The 14485-nt window shown below is 37.4% G+C and overlaps 1 protein-coding gene across 2 annotated transcripts in view; it reads left to right on the top strand.

Moving 5' to 3' along the window:
• LOC150108491 (protein FAM107B-like) overlaps positions 1–14485 on the top strand; it is a 202836-nt gene that overhangs the window by 163898 nt on the left and 24453 nt on the right. For both annotated transcript variants that reach the window (XM_090415904.1, XM_090415902.1), the window contains one exon: positions 7933–8137. In XM_090415904.1, the coding sequence (XP_090272030.1) occupies positions 7933–8137 (205 nt within the window). The remainder of the gene's footprint in view (positions 1–7932; positions 8138–14485) is intronic.

Here is a 14485-nt window from a genome sequence, read left to right as displayed (position 1 = left end):
GCACAAACATCAAGGAATGTGTATTTCTGAGCTATTCCTTAAGGCACCTTGTACAATTTCTCTAACAGATGAGAATCCCAGCTTTTATCTTGATCATCAACTTTAATTCCAAAATATTATTTGTAGCCTATTTTTCTTATCAAAGGTGTAAAATTCAATCCTTCTGATATTTAGATAATAGAAAAGTTCAGGTAGTTATTTTAACAACTAAAAATGTGCAACTTTCAAATCGTTCAACAAAGCAACTGATATGACAGATACAGAAAAATACAACTGAAAAATAACTTGCTGACTGAAGTATATGACATGACATCCTATAAATGGGCTCGTTATGGTATCTGGATTTATGGTGCCATTTGCTGCTATTTTGATCTAGATAATGGATATTTTGAAGAACAAGTAAAGGTAGCTAATTTTTGGTAAGGCTTGAAAGGATGCTTAAATATTAAGGTTCTTTTCAGATTTTTTTTCCTGAAATGTTCTGGATGTAAAGATTGGCAGTGGATTTTTGTAGGGTTAGAAAGGGTTAACTTTAGGGCCAGACACTACTAAAAAAAAAAAAAAAAACGGAATGAGTTCTGTTTTTTTTTAGTAGTGGAAGTCATTGGTTAAAACAGTTTCATGGATAATCCATCTATCCTTCACAATTTCATACTGACCTGATGGATCAATTCAGTCCTGGATTCTCTTTTAACCAACCCCTTCAATACCTTAATTACAGCTGTAGATATACTGTGCAGACACACTGTAGTAGCACTGTTTTCTTTTTACTCCTTAGGGAACTCTTCCTGCTGCAAGCATGTCATTAAACAACCAAGTAAAGGGTATCTTAACTTTTTTTCACATTGCCTAAGAATATATTATGTTATTCATTCCCACAACCTTAATAGTTGATGCACCTCTGATCCTTCTATCATTTTGTCTCCCTTCTACACATACCGGCCACTGAATTAGAGACTTTGTAGAAATCAGTGGTTTCCGTACAGGCACGAGACCGCCAATACTGATCCTCTTTAATTCCCTGTGCATAGTTGGGTGAGAGATGGGTTGGGAACAGTCCCTTCATTAAATGCTTTATTCATCTGCTGCACACAGGAAGTTCTGTTTATTCATGCATGCTTTCTCAGACTATCTTGTTCCTGACACTGTTTTTGGACCACGGTTACACCTCTGAAACAAGCAGCAATGTGGGTTTTTTTCCTTACTGATTAAACACCCAGAAACCAGTCAGCTTTGCTGTTTTTCAAAATTGTGGCTCCAGCCAGATGGTCACCCACGATAAATCCGTTATTGAGCTCTGAAAGATACTTTGTTTCCCATTGTGATCAACAGTATCAGCTATTACTGACCAGCAGTATTCTTACCTAGAACACTTGTTGATGCACTTCCAAGTATTTTCATATATGTTGTGTAAGTGACGTTTGCATAAATCTGTATGAAGGTTTTAATTCAGTGGCTGCATGTATAGTTGTCACACAACATTTCTACTGATATGTTGACAAAGTGCTCATTAAAGTCTGCTACTACTTTTGCAATAGCTAACCCACTACCATAACTCCACCAATATTTTCCCCTCTGTAAATATTTCCTCCTTGCCACATAGCAGAAGAATTATGTTGAATTTTCTTCAACCTGCCTATTTGATCTCCTTGGAACTTTCTCTACCATGCTTGTTCATCACCTTTTTGTACCTTTACATTTTATACTTCTTGTGTGTCTGATCATTACTATCTTGCACCCTCTCCAGAATGTTTTCCAACACTTCACTGTAGTTCTTTATCTGAAGTCTCTGCATAAGAATATTCAGGTTTCACAGGGCTTAGTACTTGTAGCTATTACTATCCAACAGTTTGTTATTGTGAATGGATTGTATATATAGCTGGGATACATATTTGTTTTCTGATGATGCAAAGCTAGGAAAAATTGAAGGGAAATTTAAACTTTGGAATTCAGAGATGAAAGGTTATGTATTCCACAGCTTAAAAGGTGAGAGCATATCTACTAGAGGATGCGAAGTAGGCAAATGATCTTGGGTTAATGGTTGAGGAACAGGGACATATTGCAAAGATATTGAAGATTACCCAGCAGACTGTTGCACTGGTTAGAAAGATGTGATTCCATTGTATAGATCCTTGATTAGATCAAATCTGGATTACTGTACTGGATTTCAAGGGATGAGACCTTTTAGAAAGGGTACATAGGCCAATAATGTAATATCAAGATTTGAAATGTCAAGGAGAGACATAGATTGAGGAAATATAATCTGTATATTTCAGTAGATGTAGGAAGAGATGATTGTGACATGAGTTATTGTAAGGTGCCCTGAATTAGATACTGGAAGATTTTACAAAGGATGAGTTTAGCAGGATGTTGCAAAAGTGAGAAGTAACATGTTTAGCACAAAGTGCTAGATATGTAAAAGGTTGCTGTGGGTCAATCATACCTTAAAATCACTTTCTCTAATGTAGATAGCAAATGATTTTTTAAGACATGGCATGATTTACTTAGAAACCAAGATGAATTTAGAACAATATTTCTGTGACGAGTTGGACTCATTCACCAAATTCCATCAGGAGTACATTAGCAATTACAATTTTCACACCACCTAAAAGTTGTAGGTGATGTAATTTTGATTAAAATCTGCTCATTTTTGCTCTCAAAATTATAAAATTTAAATAATACACATTATATATTTCAAATATCTGTATATAAGCCAAAATGACTGTCATTACAATAATAGTGAATGACATACCAGAATGCTCTTTCATTGTCAGTTGAATTAATCAGATAATTGATCACTTCAGAGAAGTGCTGCTTTGCTACATTTCATAACAATTATAACTTATTTTAAATAGGCTGGCACCATATGTTGTTAAAAGCTCAGGTCCAGAATGTCACTTTTTAATTTTTTTTTTTCCCCCCAATTCATTTCCATAGTTGTTTTTGCTGTGTATGCTTGATGTAGAAGAAAGTTTCCTGGTTTCTAATAAAGTATGTCCAGTTTGGTATTGGTATGAGTACACTGTACATTTAATATAAGTATCTTTATATCTGCATATTTATCACTGTATCATAAAGTTAAAGTAGATTACTAAATCCAGACCTTGCAGTTTGTTATACTCAGAAAATTTTATATCCAGCAACCTAATCCTATATTCCAGTGCTTACAGTAGCAAACAAATTAATCTGAATGAGCCAAATTTGCGTCAAGTTTTTTGGTTTTTGTTTGTTCACAATTTTGGTTTTGGTTTTGGTTTTAGTTCACTATTTTGATTGAGTGCTAAGTGTTTTAACTGTCTCTACGATGTTTATTAATAGTGTTGTGCAGTTTTAATAGTGTAAGCAACTTGACATGCCTAGTGTTTTATTTATTTTGTGTAGCTATAAAGCATTCAACAATATGTACTCTTTCTCAACTCACATCCATGACTCAAAGATAAATTGCCAATAAGTAGTGTTGGTTTGGGTACTGCTAATGTGATTTTAGAGGTTTAGGGAGATGGGGGGTACCTTTTTTCTCCAGACAGAAAAAGAAAATGTGGGCAAAAAAGGAAAATTACACTTAATTTACTAGTTAAGAAAAGAAAAATGGATCCAAGATCATCTGCTGTGGACTTGGCAGCAAGTGGGATTAATGTTTCTGACATGAGTCCAGTGGCGTATTTAGATATTTCCCGCCCTTAGGCCCACAGAAAGTGCTGCCCATAGGCAGGTCATGATCCCAATCTCCAGTGACTGAATTCTATTGCAATCTCCAGTGACTGAATATAATTCCACTTGCTTCACATCGCGTAACTTTCTTCTGGGTGGTTTCATTTTCAAGTTCGGACAAAGTGGAAATTATTTCCTTCCATCCCTCACGAAGACTCCGACAGGCATCATCGCGAGCTGACTAATGAATAGTACAGTTTCTGAAGGACATCAAAAAATGCGGAAGAGTACCGACAGTGTTGATCAATTTTATTAACTGAACCAACTAGTTTCGCCACACTTATCTGTTGGCATCTTCAGGGCTTGCATAGAGGTTTAAACAATCTCGCAATTATACGTAACTGCAAACTGACAAGAATAACTGTAAAAAACTGACTAGAATAATTACAAATAAAATAGTATCGAGCGTGAGGGAAACACATATCGCGTGTACAAGATCAGCTAGCTGTTGCTGAGGAACTTTCTGTAGTTTGTATTAAAGTTCATTTCTTCCGTTTTTAAGGTTCTGATTAGGGTTTTCCATATCTCTGGGAGTATTAGGCCTTGATTGCTGTTAAGGTTGACAGTAGAATGGGCGACTGTGGCTGCCTCTTTGAAAATTCTTGAATGGTAATCTTCCTCTATGTAAGGGGAACAGCTTTTGTCCCACTAACCATGTCATTGAGTGGGATAAAAGCTGTTCCCCTTACATAGAGGAAGATTACCATTCAAGAATTTTCAAAGAGGCAGCCACAGTCGCCCATTCTACTGTCAACCTTAACAGCAATCAAGGCCTAATACTCCCAGAGATATGGAAAACCCTAATCATTTCTTCTGTTTTTAAGGTTCTGAACTTTAATACAAACTACAGAAAGTTCCTCAGCAACAGCTAGCTGATCTTGTACATGCAATACGTGTTTCACTCGCGTTCGATACTATTTTATTTGTAATTATTCTAGTCAGTTTTTTACAGTTATTCTTGTCAGTTTGCAGTTACGCATAATTGTGAGATTGTTTAAACCTCTATGTAAGCCCTGAAGATGCCAACAGATAAGTGTACCGACAGTATTCAGCAGTATAATAAAATTAGTTTAATCCTTTATCCAAGTGTGAGCAAACAAAGTTTGCACCTGAAAGTATCTTCAGGACTGGGGTAAGGTGGTACAACACTGGGCAACTCATTGCAAAGGTGGAGCAAGATACCAACACTCCTATCTCAGTATCTCCTATAATGCAAACCACATCTCCTTGTGGATATGTCTAATGTTATGCATTAAGGGAAGGGCCACTACCCAGACTAGTTTCGACCTTTATTGAGGTCTCTTCAGTGGGAGCCAGGCCCAAGTGGAGATACCAGGCAGAAGCATTAACAGGTCATCTCTACCTATAGGAGTTGCCAAATGGTGTGCCACCCTTTTTTTTACTTGGATAAAGGATTAAACTAATTTTATTATACTCTAACCAAGTGAAAAATAAACTTACAAGTATTCAGCAGTGCAAGTACCAATTACAGACAGAGAATGTCCAGTGCATGGTGTGAATTCTGACAATGGATTTTTTCAAGAATTCTTGCTTTCAGTCCTGTGTACATGTCTGACATGTTACTAGCATTATCATATGCCTTCCCTCAGCAATTTGCTACATCAATTCCAAGCTCGTTTAGTAAAGTCAAAACTGCCTCTTGTAATTCTTCAGATTTGTGACTTACATTAGGAATGAAACGCAAGAAACGCTCCACAGGAGTTCCATGTTCTTTCACATATCGTACAATGAAGGACAGCTGATCAACATGAGAGAGTTAGGTGTTGAGCACACTTATGGAATAGTACTTAGCTATTTTTCTTGTTGAGAGGCTTATACGCTGGTTAGACATAATAACTAATATTTAAGGAATTGACAGCGTATACTGGAAATATAGATTAAATAAACTTTAATATACACTTTCCGATATTTCGGCGAACGTTACGTTGCCATCTTCTTGGGAACTTACTAAAAGGACACGTGCACACAAGTACTAATACAACAAATGAGACTGAGGCTAGGATGCTAGCGTTTTCCTAAAGTCCTGATGGTGCCCCCTGGCGGGCTATATTGGTAGTTCTTGGCCTTTGGGCTGAAGTTCTTTTGATAAAAGTTTCCCAAATTTGGGGCAGTTTCATGCATCCAAATTTGTTGAGGTTTGGCATGTTCCTAAGGGCCGAGGCTGATTCCATGAATAGTCTTTCATACTTGAACTTGCTGCGGTGTATTACTGTGGCTTTCTTCCATCTTATTCTGTGGCGAGTATCCAGAGTGTGGTCTGCAAGCCCAGAGTGGCTGTACTGGTGGAATCGGATGTAATCCTTGTGTTCTGAGATTCTGATATTTGCTGTCCTGCCTGTTTGGCCAAAGTAGGACAGTTTACAGCTGCAAGGGACCTGGTATACACCAGGTAGGTCTAGGGGAAGTGGTTGGTCTTTGGTAGAGCGGATAAGGGATGCCAGTTTTCTATGTGGTCTGTAACAAGTGGTCAAGTCATGTTTTTTTAAGATTTTATTGATTTTTTCTGAGGTGCCTCTGATGTAGGGAATAGTGATGGATTTAGAGTAATCTTTTTTGTGAGGGGGAGGGGGTGGTGGGTTGTGGATAACTGGGTTAAGTATTTTTTGGATTTTTTGGAGGGGGTAGCCGTTGGCTGAGAAAGTGTCACGGATGTGATTTAGTTCAGAGGTTAGGGCTTGATCATTAGAACAGATTATTTTTGCCCTGTTGAATAATGTTTTAATAACTCCATATTGTTGTGAGGGGGGGTGGTGGGATTGTTGGTGAATGTATCTGCCTGTATGGGTGGGTTTTCTATAAACTGAGAAAACCAAGGTTCCATCAGGTTGGCGGGTGACTAGTGTGTCTAGGAAGGGGAGGTTATTGTTTTCCTCTTTTTCCAGGGTGAATTTGATTCTAGGGTGTTGGTTGTTCAAGTGTGTTAGGAAGGAGAGGAGTGAATCCGGGCCATGTGGCCAAATAGCGAAAACATCATCAACATAGCGAAGCCATATGGTAGGTTTTTGTGGGGCTGAGTTTAAGGCTTTCTCTTCAAACATCTCCATGAAAAAGTTGGCCAAGGGTGGGGAAAGTGGTGAACCCATGGCTGTCCCCTCTATCTGTTTGTAGAATTTTTCCTGCCAAACGAAATAGCCTGAGTTCAAGAAACCTTAGAGCTAATCCAAGCTAAATTTCCTCCTGATATCTCAGCCCTATTTCAGTTTACAATGAACTCAGGCTATTTATACAAAGATTGGACTGTTAAGAATTGGAAGAAGGTTATTCTCAGATGAGAGCCATTTCTTTTATCCAAGGAGAGAGAATATGCTAAGGTTTGCAAATCGGTGGCTGTGACTTCTCCTGTCCACCTTCAACAAGCTCCTAAACACCCAGCTAAAAAGATGTTCTGGGGTTATTTTACACATGATGGTCCAGAATTACTCGTGCCTGTCGGCAGTATGATGAACAGTGAGAAATACATAAGAATATTGAAGAAAAGAGTGGTCCCACAGATCAAGAAAGACAAAACTCATCTTACAATGGGATCTTGCTCCATGCCACACTTTAAAAAAAAAAAAAAAAAGTGAGTTCCTCAAAAATCACAACATTCAGTTGCTTCAATGGCCAGGTAACTTTACTGACATTAACCCAACAGAAAATTTGTGGACCATAGTAAAAAAGAGACTTTGAAAATTATGATACCAAGGATAACTTAATACAATCCATTATAAAAGTGGTTTTGAGATGCAGAAATAGGAGAAGTGTGTTATACATTGGTAGAATCCATGCCAAAGTGGATTAATGAACTTATTAGGAATAGAGGAGCATATATAAATTAAGTTGGAGTTTTTAATTTTTTTTACTTATTGTTTTGCAAAATTAAACTTTTTTTTCTTTAAAATGTGAGTGTTCAGATTAATTTGTTCACTGCTGTATTTGAATATCTTTCTAACACCTTAACTACACAACTGGTAATAAATAGACTAGTCTATAATTAGAAACATCTATTCTAGGACTATTTTTATGTATATCACCTTTTTCTTAACATTTTAGATATTTCTATCATTAACAATTTCCCCCATTGGGATTATCCTCCATTTATATTGTACATACCTGATAATTTGTTGTTGGATCAGATTTGAAGACTGTTTTAGATGTTTGTTCATATATTTCATTCTCTAAAAAAATGAAATTAATGAATCTCATATTTTTCATCATCAGATATGATTCCTGATCCTGATTACAGCGACTCAGAGTCGGAAAATAATCACTGTCTCCAGAAGCACCGTCCAAATTCTTCTGGATCATCAAATGGTGTTCAGTATTCAGAGGAAGGCTTAATATTACCCAAAAAGATTGGAAATCCTTGCCTTGAGTCAACGGAGAGACAAAACTTACACAGAGAGCTTATATTTAATAATAAAGTGTAAGTAGATTTTTTAAGTTATGTTGAATAGCATATGGTTGTAGGTCAAGGACACAATCCACTATTTTTCATTAGTATAGTCAACAGCAATTGCTTTCTCTCTCTCTCACACACAAAATGTATTTTAACATAAGTTTCTCATATTTTTTAAGCATGCATTTTTGTGTGGAAAATTTTGATATGTTTGAATTTGTATTAATTTATTCATTTTTCATTTAGTGACAGTTTGAAAAAAACAGAGAGAGTGATTTTATCACTTGTAATTTTCCCAAAATCTGATTAGAACACAAAGGGCAAAAAGTCGACTATATTTAAAAGTGCATGCAGAGTATTTAGAAAATAAGTTGCCAATAGTTATATACTATATAGAGTACTTGTATTCTCTACCAATGGCGAAAGAGGTACCTGCCACAGATGCAACTAGGTTTGGGGTGCAAAATGTAAAAAATATATATAAAGTCCGATATTTTATATTGTACTAGGGGGCTCCACTCCTCTTGATGCCTATGCCCCCCCCCCCCCCCAGAGTTCTGGACTAGTAGGACAGTTCTCCTTGAATTCTGATGACTCGAATTTTGAAAACTCGAAAGGGGTTCTGCCCCCTTTCAGCCGTAGTAAAAAAAAAAAAAAAAAAAAAAAAAAACTCTAGAACTCGATATGAGTTTTATTGAAAGCAGATAAAAACTGATTACAGAGTATGTGAGATTAAATTATCGTATATTAATGACAACGAACGCTATCAGCAAATTCTCATATTTTTATCACAAATTATAATAAAACCATTAATGTGAATGATGTAACTATGTTTGTGTTTTTAAACTTGGGTTCAAATTTTGAAGTGCTTCAAAAAACTCATAATTTAGAGTTTTTGTCAATGAATACAGATCAGGAAATTTTGTTTTTATTTCGTTTTTTCGTTAGTTTGTTTTAACAGTGTTTTTACCGACTTTTTTAAGTGTTCTTATTTCGTGTGACAAATTTTTTTGTTGATTAAAAAAAAAGTTTATTCGGATGTAACTTTTTTATTTAGTTTTGAATTCTTTTAATTTTTTTTTTCTTTGTTAGTCCATTTTAACTGACCTTTTACAGTCAGAAAGACCATACCTTGTATTACGGTTACTATTTTGCTATTCAGGAATATATTTTGAACACAATTTTAATTAATGCATTTGAAATCTATCAACACTCTGTGTTTATTTTTTTGTGTGGATTCTTATTGAAAAATTAGTTCAATTGGCGGGCAGGATAAAATCATACTGCGAGCCATAGTTTGGTTCTCGTAGATAGGCTTATACGTTGGTTATGCATTTCTAAATAACTTAGGGAATTGAAACAACGTAGATCCGAATATAAATTAAATAATACTTTAATAGATATCTCCGATATTTCGGCAATGTCTCATTGCCATTTTCTATAGGAACTTACAAAAGGCAGGAGCACAACAAGCTCTAACAATATAGTAACTGGAAATGAAGATATGAAGCTATCTTTCTCCTAGAAGTCCTGATGGTGCCCTCTGGCGGGCTAAGTAGGCATTCTTGGTCGTTGGGCTGAAGGTCTGCTGATGTATGCCTCCCAAATCTGGGGCAGTCGCATACAACCAAATTTGTTGAGGTTTGGAGAGTTTCTTAGGGCAGAGGCTGATTCCACAAATAATCTTTCGAATTTATATTTGCTCCGGTGTATTATTGTTGCTTTCTTCCACCGTATTCTGTGGCGAGTATTATCCAGAGCATGGTCTGCAAGACCAGAATGGCTATATTTGTAAAACCGGATGTAGTCCTTGTGTTCAGAAATTCTGATATTCGCTGTCCTGCCTGTTTGGCCAAAGTACGACAGTTTACAACTGCAAGGGACCTGGTATACACCAGGTAGATCTAGGGGAAGTGGTTGGTCTTTGGTAGAGCGGATAAGGGATGCCAATTTTCTGTAAGGCCTGTAACAGGAGGTGAGGTCATGTTTTTTTTAGAATTTTGGTAATTTTTTCCGAGGTGCCTCGGATGTAGGGAATGATGATGGATTTAGAGTAATCTTTTTTGTGGAGGGGGGGAGGAGGGGGGCTGTGGTTTGTAAGTTTTAATATTTTTTGGGGGGGGTAGCCATTGGCTGAGAAAGTGTTTAGGATGTGATTTAGTTCAGTGTTAAGGGCTATGTCGTTAGAACAGATTAGTTTAGCCCTGTTGTATAGTGTTTTTACCACTCCATATTGTTGTGAGGGGGGGGGGTGAGATTGTTGGTGGATGTATCTGCCTGTATGGGTGGGTTTTCTGTAAACTGAGAAAACCAAAGTTCCATCAGGCTGGCGGGTGACTAGTGTGTCTAGGAAGGGGAGGCAGTTGTTTTCCTCTTTTTCCAGGGTGAACTTGATTCTGGCGTGTTGGTTGTTTAAGTGTGTGAGGAAGGAGAGGAGTGTTTCAGAGCCATGTGGCCAAATAGCGAACACATCATCAACGTAGCGAAGCCATATGGTTGGTTTTTGTGGGGCAGAGGCTAAGGCTTTTTCCTCAAAGGTCTCCATAAAGAAATTGGCTAAGGGTGGGGAGAGTGGTGAGCCCATGGCTGTCCCCTCTATTTGTTTGTAGAATTTTCCCTGCCAAACGAAATAGCCTGAGTTCATTGTGAACTGAAATAGGGCTGAGATATCGGGAGAAAATTTAGCTTGGATTAGCTCTAAAGTTTCCTTGAGTGGGACATTGGTGAATAAGGAGGAGACGTCAAAGCTGACCATTATGTCATTATGTTGGAGTGTAAGGTTTTCTATGCTGGCTTTGAAGTGGGCTGAGTTTTTTGTGTGTGATGGTGTGTTGCCAGTATAGTGTGTGAGCTCTTTGGCTAAATATTTAGCTAGTTTGTATGTGGGGGAATCAATGCCATCCACTATGGGACGTAATGGCACATTTTCTTTATGTATTTTTGGGAGTCCGTAAATACGGGGGGGGGGGGGTATAGTTTGGAGACCCCTTCATTAGAATATCACGTACACGAGCAACATACTTTGCACTTATCATTGACCCAGCAATAAACACTTTCTCGGATTTTATGTTCATTTTGTTTGATTGTTCGAATTATTGATTCATTTAAATTCAAAGTTCCTGCAAAAAATTTTGGTTTTTCTCCATTTTTCAACCGATCCAAGATTTTGAATATTTTTCTTAGAGAGAAATTAATTTTGTTTTCAATGTTGGTTTTTCCCTTTCGTTGCAGTTTGTGGCCATTACTATAAAAATAATTTTTTTACACAAAAAAGCAAGCGTTACATATTGTATGTAACTCACCAGAAAATAAGAAAATAAAGTGCTCAGCTTGAGATGAACACGCTTATGATTTTTAATGCACTTTCCTGGCAGAAACTAGGACAATTTTCAACAATAAACATTTTATATGGTAAACAATTGAGGTACATGCATGCTAAAGGGTATTTCCCCTAATATAAATTCGCTACTTATAATTACGTGCGGGATACAGGCAGACACAATTTTAATGAAGATAAAATTTGATTTTTAAGTCGCGCGGTGAAAAACACATGAAAAGATAAAGGGTTACTAGAATTTGTAGACCATGTTTTTATCGGAACCGTGTTGTATAAGTACCACGTTCAAAAAGGGTTACTACAATTTTAGACCACGATATATCGAAATCACGTTGTATAAGTACTGTGTTATATGAGGGTTACCTGTATTTAGGAATTTATGTACATTTAATCATACAAATACAACATTTATTTTACAAATGATATTCTATCTTTCTTCAATTTAGCTACTTGAATACAAATTCTACCCTACAGTTCTTTATGAACTGGTCAATAACATCGTCATAAAAAGTTGGTTGTAACTTAATTTTCCCAAGCAACGCACAATTCTAAAGGCTGGCTGAAGCTCACTGGCTAGAGCTACTTTGACTGCATATGGCCAGTGTTTAAGAAATAGGATGAGATGATGTGGAGGGAGTGGAAATGGCTATGCACGTGCATGAAATCGCAGTGCTGAAGCGAGGACCTGGATGCTTTCACAACTGAGCAAGCCAAGGTAGCTTGACTATAGTCTTCCTTCGATACACAATGCAAAACTCAATTATTTCCGCACAAGCTTGAAACTTCTGTCTACAAAAATAAAAGCATGCATTTATAATAATATAAATAGAAATGCATGCATTTATAAGCATTATTAACAAATAAATATTACTTCTTTCTCAGTTAATGAGCTTGCATAGCAAGCATGGAGAATTTGCCACTGGTTAGCAGCAATAGTAAGCTGTATTCCACAATTGAAGAAGACACAATTTGGTGTAAAGTGGATGACAACAATATTAAACAGGAACTGCATGTGAAAAAGAGGCTATGGAAAAGATATAAGGAGACAGGTGAAGAGTGGATGTGAAGAATATAAGACGCATCTAGGAGAGTGACTAGTATGGTAAGGAAGGCAAAACTGGAATATGAGAAGAGATTGGCCCTAAGATCCAAAGAAAATCCTAGGAATTTTTTTAACTATGTGGGCAGTAGAAGGAGAAATGATTTTGGGAAGAATCCCATTGTGGGATAAAAATAGGAATAGAGTGACTGATGCAGAGGACATAGTGGAATTGTTCAATGAACACTTTATTGAAGTATTTCATCCTGGAGGAGTAAATTTTAATACTAGAGGATAGGGCAGGCTTGAGTTTTAGAGGTGCAGGAGGAGTGTGCGCCAGATACTGAGTGCTCTGGATGTCAGTAAAGCTGTGGGACTGGATGGTATTTCACGAGTTTTGAAAGAATGTGCTAAAGAACTGACAGTTCCTTTGACCTGGCTTTTCAATGAAAGTCTGGCTGTGGGGAAAGAGGTGTCCAGGGAATGGAAGGAGAGTAAGATAGTGCCATTGCATAAGTGTGGTAGCAGACTGCAAGTGTCTAATTATAGGCCAGTTTGTGTGTCATCAGTAGTTAAGATCTTGGAGAAATTAGTGAGGGACCGTATACAACATTGGACAGATGAGGGTAATGTTATCTGTGAGAGATTTAACATGGATTTGTTAAGGGGTGCTCTTGTTTTAGTAATATGCTAGCCTTTTATAATAAAGTTACAAGAGCAGTTGATGAGGGAAAGGCATATACTGCCATTTTCTTGGATTTAGCGAAGGCATTTGACAGGGTGCTACGTAAGCTGATATTTAAGTTGCAGCACATGGGTTTGGATGTCAGGTTGGTCAGCTGAATTCAGGATTGGCTGTTTGATAGGTATCAGAGAGTTGTGTATGGTGGGACAGTTACAGGGAGGCAGAAGGTTACAGTGGGGGTCCCACAGGGCTTAGTACTTTGACCTATATTGTTTAACCTTTATATCAATGACGTCAGTGGATTTCAGGGGGATATTTAGTTGTTTGCAGGTGATATGAAGCTGGGAAAGGTTATTAGTAATAGTGCAAATGTGGTAGCCCTGCAAGAGGATTTGTATAAACTAGACAGATGTGCAAATGAATGGGGGTTTTGGTTTAATGCAGCAAAATGTAATGTCTTGAGGTTTGGGATACTTCATACTCTATTGGAGGAGTTGTACTGGAGGAAGTAAGGGAGACGAGAGATCTTGGTTGATAGAAACCTGAAATTTAGGGGACATATTGTGAAGGTAACACAGAAGATTGCTGCAATACTGAGGATGCTGACATGCAGAGATAAGAGTTATCATTCTGTTGTATAAGACCCTGATCAGACCACACTTAGATTATGGTTCTCAGATTTGGTCCCAAAGATTTGAAGGGGATAAATTAACTGTGGAAAGGATACAGAGGCAGATAACAGACAGTTTCAGGACTGTACAATATTAGTTATGAGGATTGGCTAAGGAAATGTGGACTGAAGAGTTTGGGGGATAGGAGAGGTGATATGATTGAGACTTCTAAACTGTTGAGAGGTGGTTACAGGGTTGACACGGGATTTTTTTTGCTTTGTTGAACAGCGGGAAGGAGTGTTGACAAGGGCCATCCCTGGAAGTTACAAAAGGAAGCTCTGAGCAAGAGGATGAGGAGTGGTTTCTTTGCATAAAGGGTGGTTGAACCGTGGAACGTTGCATGATAGTGGCGAGAGCAAGAATGGTCAATGAGTGGTATGATAGATTTTGTGTTTACCTTCTGCGATGAGTCTTTTGACTCCATGGAGGCCTGAATAATAATAAAATTATGCTAGATTCAAACCCTGTTATTATTACGCCCTTCATGGAGTCAGCAGACTCTTCGTGAGAGGCTCATTCAACTGATAACATATTTATCATACAGACTCCTAAAATCCTTAGCACCCCTTGCATTAACAACACATTCTGGTAATGTGTTCCATTTATTGACAATTCTCTGTGTGCATGTGTGTAAAAACTTCTC

This window comes from Typopeltis vanoorti, chromosome 3, assembly GCF_054136105.1.
Source record: "Typopeltis vanoorti isolate ZY-2024b chromosome 3, IOZ_Tvanoo_1.0, whole genome shotgun sequence".
Lineage (NCBI taxonomy): Eukaryota > Metazoa > Arthropoda > Arachnida > Uropygi > Thelyphonidae > Typopeltis > Typopeltis vanoorti.
Note: the sequence above shows the minus strand (reverse complement) of the source record. Positions and strands in the feature narration are given on the sequence as shown.